This window comes from Nelumbo lutea, chromosome 6 (genome assembly GCF_056320005.1).
Source record: "Nelumbo lutea isolate HS-2025 chromosome 6, American lotus-T2T, whole genome shotgun sequence".
Lineage (NCBI taxonomy): Eukaryota > Viridiplantae > Streptophyta > Magnoliopsida > Proteales > Nelumbonaceae > Nelumbo > Nelumbo lutea.
This window is the reverse complement of record NC_142689.1, coordinates 24,834,597-24,845,298: the sequence shown is the minus strand read 5'-3', so window position 1 is coordinate 24,845,298 and position 10,702 is coordinate 24,834,597. Positions and strand designations below refer to the sequence as shown.

Here is a 10,702-nt window from a genome sequence, read left to right as displayed (position 1 = left end):
GTCAAATGTTACCATGTTAGAGACTGTTGATTTGGTCAGCAACCTACTGACCTGGGTGGTCAAACCATTGAAGCATCGACCTGTTGATCCTGATAATTATTTTGTTAATTTTTTTAATTTTTAAAATCAGAACGGACCATTCATTTGAATTGGACGATCGGATTGTTTGACCCAAAAACCAGTCTCAAAACAGTTCCGTATCTGATCTGGTTTTTAAAACCTTGATGCATGGTCCCACACACGTTGTTGAGTGGCTTATTTAATTACGTGGGTAGTCAGCACTAGGACCCGGGGGGGGGGGTGTTGGGCAGGTAGATCAGATATACAGAAGTTTGACACCAGTGACCTAGGCCTCCAGCCTCCAGCCTCCAGCTTTGGCTAGGACGAATGCAATGGTAAACTTGAACGAGTGTCAGGAAGCAAATGATGTTACATGCATGGTGGATGACATGAACTGCAATGGAACACCAAGACGTTGTGCTTGTGCCTGCAGCCTGGAGAGAGTATGGGTGATTGACAGAAATAATATTGCAGTACTGGCTATTCATCTCAAGTCTCAACTCTAGTCAAACTATGTGATGCCTCGTCCGCCTGGTTTTTCAGTAATCGATTAGGAATAATATGGTTATGCATGCTTGGTCGACAGCTTCAAGATAGATTAGATTGATTGATGAAGAGCTTCATAAATGTTGATTCCATGTAGGAAATTTGGGGTGTTTGGGTGGGGGGATTGAATTGGATATGGGCATATTCAAATTTGACTAGCTTATATTTGGATTTGAATCTAATCTTTATCTATTTTGGATTTATATCATATACCAATTGAATTCAGGTTGCAATGAGATATTGAATAAACTTAACATGATCGAAAAATATATTATGCATTCAACTATGATACCCGAAAAACTTAGAGCCAATCAATTGGTATCATAAAAAAGATGACCAATCTGGGGTATTCATCAAAATTCATGGAGTGCTTTGATTGGTCAATACTCCTGAACTTGTTTGAAACTTGAAACATATGGTTCTTTAGTAAAAATATGAGTAGCACATCAAACCCAATTTTACGAAAATAAATCTTAAGCATATACAAACACACATATTTAAATAAAATCAGATTTTGTTTTTTCGGATCATATCATATTGGAAAGGGGTGGGTTACAATTGGTTTGACTTGGAATTATAGGACAAATGGATATTAATTTACAGCCATGACTACCATGCCTAAACCCAAACTTGATACACCGGAGGCTGAACTAGATGATCAGCCACGGGCCATGGCGGGTCAAATTTAATGTCCACAACTATTGAAATTTGAAGTTTAACTCACCGATGACCGGACCACCTAAAGACTTGACGGGCGTGTCCGACTCCGACATGCACGTCTGCACGCCATACTTTTGATACAACAGCTCAGCCACTACTTGAAGTCTTGAATTGAACCAACACATCTATCCAGAAAATCCTGCATTGCTTTATCAGATTCAGATGTATGTATGTTTGCTACCTTGTCGGCCAATATATCTCTGGCACAGATAGAAAGGCTTAGACTCTACCAACACAGAGATAGCTCTCGTCTTACCTTGGTCAATTGAAATGTTGTAAGGTCAAGGTAATTCTATCCTACAAGCGTTCAAAGCTCCCACCCTACCAGTTGCAGCCCTGGTGGGACTGGTCTGGTTCCATGTATGGTTCAGCCAATGGCAGCCTAGTACATAACTTGCACGTGCATCTGCATCAGCCATGGTGGACTATGACCTCCACTCTCTATATTTCTTTATACCCATTTGCAGATTCTCTACTTTCTTTGGGGGGGGGGGGGGGTTCCTGTCACATTCTGATTGGCTCATTTGTGGGTCCACCCTTACGTGTCATACGGTTATTGGGGGTACTTAGCTCTAACCTTATCTTACCAATGTAAGGTCAGGAACACAAACAAGGACAGTTGAATCTGTTGAAGCCCTGGTTGATGGGGGCAGAAGAACAATGATATCAGTTAGAAAAATGATACATGGAAGAATCAGTTTTGGGGGAGGGACTAGGGAGAGGGAGTTGGCAGGCAGGAAGAGGTCAGATTGAATTGAACCCTTCTGCTTCTGGTGAGAGTCAGAGAGCCAGAGAGATTCTGCTGCTGCTGCTTCTTCTTCTTCTTGCAACTTGTCAAAGTTTGGTTGGACAACCCTAGGGAGGAGAGATCAGAATGTGGTTTGATTATGCTGGAATCTCTACATTTTCTGAGTGGAGCTGTTGTCATTTTGCCTTTGGATTCTCTAAGCGGCCATTCTACAAATAGGTTTATAGGATTCTTTGTTGAATCTTGCATCATTTGGAATTGTGGATGATTGAGATTCTCATCATGGTTTTTAAAATCGAATTGGTCAGGGGTCCATTTACCGGTTTGAACGGTCCAACCGTTCGACCTGAACGGCCAGTCCATTCTGACAAAAAAATAAAAAAATTAAAAAATTTAAAAAATGATCAAAACCGTTCTAACAGTTTGAACAATTAATTGGCCAGTTCAGCGGTTTGCTGACCAAAATCAACAGTTTTGGGGAAAAAAGCAGATTTGGGAAAAAATGGATCCGGTCAAGTGACCGGTTCCTAGTTTTTCCAGTCCGACCGTTCGGTCCGGACCGGTTTTGAAAACCATGATTCTCATTATTCTTTTAGTCCAAACCATTGGAATCGGATTGTGGGTAAGGCCCCAAATTGGGTTAGGGTTGTGACTTGTGGAAAATTTTACAATTTCTCAATGCAAGCCGACATAAGGCTGCGTTTGGAATCGGTGTAAAGCATTATTGGTGTAAAAACACATTGATGATGTTTTATACTAAACCGTGAAGAAGTGATCATTGCATTTTTGAAAAACGTGATGTGATCGGTGTAAAGTTTTATATCGGTTTTATCAATGTAGTATTTACATTGATAATTGATGTAAAACTTTACATTTGATGAGGTTTTACATTGATTCACGACATAAAACTTTACTCTATCCAAATGCACACAAAATAAACTGAAATGAAATTTTACGTCAATCATAATTACACATTCTCTCTAAACGCCAACAAAAGCGAATCTTGATTTACACTAATGGGTCGGTTCCTATCCAATAAAACCGATATTCTAAGTTTTGTTTTCCGATTATAATTGATTAGGGATCCAGGTGTTCCAGACCAATTGTGTAATTAACGATATACGAAGTTCTCCCGCTTCTCTTTATAATTTTTGTTATGTTTTATGTCTACAAAGATAAATTGAGTCATTAAAAACTATTTCGGTAATAATCGGTTCAGGACTGGTCATGCTGTCTTGAACCCGACCCGACCCGTTGACAGCTCCAGCCCTATTGTAGTGGTTATCAGAATCTCTTTAGTGATTGTAAACCTGGGTTCTGGAAGAAAATATATCATTATGGTTCAATGATTTCTTATGCAATGAATGCTTTAGCTGTCAATGGGGAATTTGGATTAGCTTTCGGGCTGAAAGCCAATGATGAGGTTTCATGCCCATAATAAATTTATGGCCCCAGTATAAAAATGTGGGCCCTATATTTAAATACTGATGTTAAAACTTTATTATTGGTTTAGCTAAAGCGTTAAACCTTCTTGCTTCCACATAAGGGTGGATTAGAGCCGAGCCAAGCCGAATACTATTAGGGTTGAGCTTGGTTCGAGCTACAATCTTGAACTCAAATTTGGTTTGAGTCAAAAATTTATAAGCTCGAACTCGACTTAGTTCGAGCTTGATTTTGAGAAAAAATATTTTATAAAAATAAAAAATTATATATAAAAATATTTTTTATTTGATATTAAAAAAATTAATAATTATTATAATTAATAATTATAATATTTTTATTATATATATTATTTTATATAATTTTATTATTATATATATATGCTCAGGAGCTTCACGAGCCGAGCTCTAGTAGGCTCAAACTCGACTCGTTTAATAATCGAGCCAATGAATTGGATTCGAGCAACTCGTAAAAAGCTTGGCTTGTTGCTACCCCTAACTCACTTCCACAAGAGCAGCTAAAGCGTTTTGCTAAACCTTCTTTATCAATGGGTGGTTAGGTTTGGGCAATTCTAGGTAGAATTAGAACAACTGTCTTGATTAATAGTTATTGGGTCCTATAGGCTCTTACTCAATAGACCTGACTATTTTGAAAATAATATTTATTTATTTGAATACTAACTTAAAATGTAAAATTTGATAATATAATCTCAATAAAAATGATAGTAAAATGCTAAATTTTTATATGCTAATTTACTAAACATTTTTAACAAATATTATTATATATATTATTTATCAAATTTACCATTTTAGACATGAAGTATAATAAAAATCAAGGTTTTAAAAACCGATTCATAACCAAAACCGTTTTGGCCACTAGTTTCCAAGTTGATGGTTTGACTGTTCGGTTTGAATGGATGGCCTGTTCTAATTTAATAAAAATGAAAAACAGCCAAAAACCGTTGAGCGGGTCGAACATATCAATGGTTTGACCGCCTGAGTCACAGGTCACTAACCAAATCAATGGTTTTTGGCTAAGGATCAGATTAAGGGTGAAACGGAACTGATTTCTTGGGCCGAAAAATTCGATCATTCAGGTCAGCAGTGGTTAAAAAAACACATAAAAATTATAATAATATGAAGAAAATATTATATATATTTAATAAAAATAATCAAATTGAAAAAAAAAACAAGAACCGAGAGACAAATACTTAAAATCAGAACCGACATAATTGGTTAGGTTCGATTTGAGAAGTACAAACCGACCCATTGACAGCCTCACTCAAAATGCATCAGATTTGATGCTTTCGACAAGGGTTGCAACTTGCAACTTACAATTATGTTCCAATCCAATGCAGCTTCGACCCGAAATATGTATTGGTTTTGGTCGGTTGCAGATATATCAAATATAATGCTTTTATGGTACCAAGTTACCAGCTTTTCTGGGGCATATCGCATAGAGGGAGGCAACAAGGCATAAAGCTTCTGTTCATAAGCTAGCGTTGAGCGTTCGTTCAGTTTGAAGTTTGAAGCATGGTTTTTAAAATCGGATCATATCGGATGGTTGGATCGAAAAAATTAGGAATTAGTCAAGCGATCAGTTCCGGTTTTTTTTTTTAAATTGAAAATTTTGTCAAAAAAATATTGATTTAATCAATAAACTGTTGATTCGGGCGATTGAACTGTTCGAACTGTTCATTGATTTTGATCATTTTTATTTATTTTTTATTTTTTTGTTAGAATGAATTATCTTTTCGATTTAAACAATCAAACTATTCGACCTTAGAACTAGACCCCTGATCGATTCGTTGTCCGAATCGATTTTAAAAACCTTGATTTGAAGTTTTTTTTTTTTCCTTTCTATTTGGATTTTTTATTTTTATTCGATTTGAAGCTTGAAGTTGGAACGGGGCAACATTGAATTTCTTCGTGGAGCCAATAAGCATGTAACAAACAAGGCTGAGGAGGACAGCCATGTAAGGTTGATTTTATACGTGTAAATCCAATATTCGTCCATCATCATTATCATCATCTCAGCTGACAAAAGTTATCAGAATCTCGTACTTCCTGCTGGGGCCCCAGGTCCATCTTAGCTTCACCATTTCTGGATATAGACTGAGGATCCAGTGACTTCTCTCCAATTTGGCAAACCAAAAATCCTTGAATGCAATTCGATTATATTTGTATTAATACAAATGCATTGGAGTGCAAATGAAAATAATTTTGTTTTAGATTTTATTTATTTTTCTTCAAGTCTTATTTTAATTCATTCATACCATAATCAAATAAAAAAGAAGGTAAAATTTAAAATAAAAAAAAACAAATTAGAATTTGCATCCAAATCATTTGTACTACCATAGTTTTATATTAATGTAAATAAATTTGCAGTACAACCATATGCTGTCTAAGGCTTAGTTTGGAAAGAGTTATAAATGCAAATATGTAGAGTGTCAAACTTTATATTTTGCTTTATTTTCTATGTATTTATATTATACATATTTGTATTTTTCAAATTGAGCCTAAGGGAAACTTTTATGATTTTGTATAGTTTGAAATTGTGCAATCATTCCTAATTGCATACTTACAAATTTATTTATTCATTTATTTTTTTTAAATATACCTAAAACTATATTATATTATGTATTGTAATATAATCAAGACGAATTCGGATTCATATTAGGGCAAGGTGGAGAAATACAATCCCTAACCTGTCCTCAATCCCTAGAGTTTCGGGTTTCCCCATAACCCCTACAATTCAAGAAAATACTGTATCATAGATAGGGGCTTGAAACAATCCATTGAGAAAACCAATAAATATTTTGAAGGGAAACATCAAAGATGCTTCACATGTGCTGCAAAGATGACCTACGTTATAGGTTTAGGCCCTAGCAAGTGGGCTGTGTCAATCGGTTCGATCAGATAGAATATTGGTGGCCACCAAGAATTAAGCAGGGTTGAGAGAGGTCTGAGCCTGAGGGGAAAAAGAAGAAGGGTGGCTGCTGGGTGGGGCCATGAACACAACTGCTAGGTTACATTTGTATGGGCTTGAAATCCGATCCGAATCCTCTAGAAACATATTTAGGGCTAACCAATCACAAGGTGAGGAAACTTTCATGACAATAAAGACTCAGTTCGGGAGGAGTATAAATATAAATATGTAAAGTACAAATCTATGTATTTTGTATATACTTCCACGGTATATATTTGTATTTGTATTCTTTTCAAAAACTAGGTCCCTCTTGGTCAAACCTACCCGAATCTCATGCTATAATGTACTAACCCTAATATCTAACCAACAAGTTAGCACAAACATTCAAACTTAAGTGGTCAGCAGTCCAAACCAAATGCACAATTATATTAAAGCAATTGTAAGAGTAATGGAGAAATTATTGGCTCTACCCAATAGGAAGAATTTGTATATGACGAAATGCATTTTTTAGTTAAAGTTTATAGATTTTAAGGCTTTAGGGTACGTGGTTCAGGGTTTAAGATTTAGAGTTTTTTGTGTAAATTCATCCGACCCATCAGTGTATTAGTGAACCACCTTGCATGCAAGGTAGAGATGGAGCCCATCAGCACACAGAGTATAGAATTTGCCTTTCCCTGGTTCAAACCCGTGCCCTTCACAAGAGATGCCTTATGATCGACTCGAATGAATTTCAAGGCTCTTCTTTTAGCTTTGTCCTTGTTATAAATTTGATTTTCTGGTGGTTTCGATTTTATCTTATAAATTGATGGTTGAGGGAGCAACGTTAGAGAATAGAGATGGAGAATATATAACTATTGATACAAAAGGAATAAAGTAAGAATCGAGATTTTGGCTGTTGAATTCTATTAGTCTTTCATTGGTCTCAACTCTCAAGAAGGACCAATTAACAAAGACGTACGTGTCGCAAACACTTGGAACATGAAATGGCAGATGCCATATATAAATCAACACGTGTCGCAATAGACCGAAAAGGGGGCTCATCACCAGCCCAACAGTTGCGTCCAATTGGCCCCCCTTTGATTCTTTGAGAATTAGGCTAGTTTTATTTTGTTTTTTATTCTTTTTTTTTTTTTAATTTCCAAGAAAAAAGTTTTCTTTTTTCTGAAACAATAGTGGGCTAATGAGATTTTGGTTGATGAGATAAGGTATGGATGATGATGATGATGATGAGAAAAGTTGGTTAATGAGATTTTGGTTCCTATTGACTAACAATTCCATATTCTTTTTTCAGATTTATATGGGGATTAGGAAAATTTTATTTTATTAAGTATCACTTACTCGAGTAAATGATACCCATATCTTAGGTGGGTAAATAATTTTCCCACCTAAGGAGAAATTTACCAACATTTAAATCAGACAAAAATATTATTTTTTAATAATAAATTTTTATAACTAAAATGATCATTGCCTTATTAACATAAAAAATAAAAAAACATAAATAAATATATTTATTCATAAAAAAACTTATCCAATTAATTGTATTTACCTGAAGAGAACTGGCCTTAACATTAGTAAAAGAATAATAGGGGCAGTATTTATCTATTAATCGGTTAATAAATTAGGTTGGTATTGGGTTCTAACTATCGAACCCATAAGGAACAATATTAATATATTCCCATATGACAACAAAAAGTTGTATTCTCCACTGTCTTTGAGCGAGCCCAGATATGATTGCATTATACTCTCTAACTCGGAAGTCAAACATTATTTTATGGTTAACAATTGGAACTTCGAGACAGTTCTAACAAAATTAAAAATTAAAAAAAGAAAAAGAAAACTCCATTACTCCATTAGCCATACACTGTAGTGGCTCATTCCATCTAGCTTGACACCGACACAGCTGATGAGTCTGAAAGCTTTCAAACATGCTGCTCTTTCGTAACAAGTTGTTGACATCCCCTTCATCCATTCTACGTACAGAATTTTGGAATTTACAGATAATATAATATAAGCTTCACAGCTAAGCTCCACGTTCCTTTCATCCTTTCTGCTTATAAAAAGGCTTGTGTTTCTCACATATCCAATTCACCATCAACATCAAGCCACTACCCACTACCCAGTCGGCCAATCCCTCTAGCTAGCTAGAGCTCTCCATCTCATCGTCATCATTGTGTTAGCCACTGTTTCTGTCATGGCAAGGATTTTGGAACCCTTGACTGTAGGGAGAGTTGTAGGTGAGGTTGTAGATTTCTTCACTCCTAGCGTGAAGATGACTGTGACCTACTACTCCAATAAGCAAGTCTGCAATGGGCATGAGTTGATGCCTTCAGTCATAATCTCCAGACCTCGAGTCGAGATTGGTGGTGAAGATCTGAGGGCTGCCTACACACTTGTAAGTCTCACCTGATGATCACCACAGCTCTACCAATATTGTTTTGGCCTTGTCTGGCTATATTATTATAACCACTCTCATTAACTCTAGCTTTGAATTTTCTCTTTTGTTAACTTGGATGAAGATCATGACAGACCCAGATGCTCCAAGCCCCAGTGGTCCATACTTGAGAGAACACCTTCACTGGTTTGTATATATTTTGCACTGAAAATCCTACTCCGGATCCCCTTTCAATTTTTTTTTGGTGAAACCTCTTTTAATGGCTGCATCTCTAATTATGGAACAAATAATATATGCAACTCTTTAACTTTCAGGATTGTTACGGATATTCCTGGCACAACCGATTCATCCTTTGGTGAGTGGGTCTCTCTCCCTGAAAAGTCTTCTTTATTGATTTATTTCTTCTTCATATATATATATATATATATATATATATATGGAATCCGTCTTGATCACAGGCAGAGAAATCGTGGAGTATGAGACCCCGAAGCCAGTTATCGGCATCCACAGGTTTGTCTTCATTCTATTCAAGCAGAGGGGAAGGCAAACAGTGAAGCCTCCGGCTTCAAGAGACCACTTCAACACAAGGAAGTTCTCGGAAGAGAACGGTCTAGGGCTCCCGGTAGCTGCGGTTTACTTCAACGCACAGAGAGAAACTGCAGCTAGACGACGATGAAGAAGAAGAGATGCCTAAGCCTAAAGAGAGTATAGTTGGTGTGAGAGAGTCTATTAGGACAAAGTGATTCTTCTTCACTAGTGTCAGCAGTCAGCACTACTACTTTATTTCTCTTCTCTGTGAGTTTGTTGGCTTGTGTTTGGTCGTAAGTCGTAACGTAGGTTGATATATATATATATATATAGTAATCAGTAATCACTACTTTGTTTAATTGTTTACGTCATGGGTATCGGTCCCAGTTTCCCACCAGTCGTAATCAGATACGATGCTATCAAAGCTTCCCACGTACTGCCACGTGGAAAACCAGGGATACATCATAAGCCTGGTAACACTGTATCGGTTTGGTTTGAGCCCTTGAAGTATACTGTACTGTACTGGCTGGTGTACTATGTACTTGGGTTTTGTTTCCATATATAATTAATGTGATTATGTGAGTTCACATCTTGCCTCCTCCCCCCCCCCCCCCCCCCCACCCCCACCCACACACCCGAGAAAGGATCTCCCAGTTTACGGGAGATGTTTGGGATGTGTTCGTGAGATCGTTGTGAGGCGCCATGTGTAAAGAATAGATCTCAACTTCTCCGTTCTATAAAATGCGTCCTAAAAATGTTCCACATGCGTTCTAAAAATGTTCCCAATTTACATTGGGATGCGCCGTTGAACGTTTTTGGGGCCCATTCTGTGCAGATTTGAACTCAATTAATGTGGATTTTTTTTTTATATATATATTTTTTCTTTTTGGCTATTATTTGAAACATTCCTCCATTTTTTCTTTCATTTTTTGAAAAAACACCCCTCCTTTTTTCTTTCTTCGTTTCTTTTGGAAAAACACCCCTCCACTTTATACACCTCCCTAAAAACCCCCTGTTAGAAAATTGTCATAAAAAAGCTACCTACTGTCTTTGCAAGATTAAAAAAAAAAAAAACAGGCCCATACATTCAATCAAATTGAATTGTTGGTGGATTGTGAGATGAGGGAAAGGGAGAAGGTGGTATTTTTGTCATGTAAAAATTAGTTTAATAAAATAGATTGGTTGGTCAAAGTTCAGTTTTGTCATTAAAAAATAAAAATAAAAATAAAAATACGAAGCTGATGACCCTAGTCACTCTGTCCTTCTGAAATGGAAGTGTGGGATCAAATCCATGTAACTGCAAACTCTTTATGGTAAGATCAGTGGACCTCATGTGCTCC

The 10,702-nt window shown here is 36.5% G+C and overlaps 1 protein-coding gene across 1 annotated transcript; it reads left to right on the top strand.

Moving 5' to 3' along the window:
• The first annotated feature begins 8,473 nt into the window (after positions 1-8,473).
• On the top strand, positions 8,474-9,949 carry BFT (PEBP (phosphatidylethanolamine-binding protein) family protein). Its single transcript, XM_088951915.1, has 4 exons — positions 8,474-8,834; positions 8,959-9,020; positions 9,149-9,189; positions 9,293-9,949. Exons 1-4 carry the CDS (start codon positions 8,634-8,636, stop codon positions 9,508-9,510), a joined length of 522 nt encoding a protein of 173 aa, XP_088808041.1. The 5' UTR covers positions 8,474-8,633; the 3' UTR covers positions 9,511-9,949.
• The last annotated feature ends 753 nt before the right edge of the window (positions 9,950-10,702 follow it).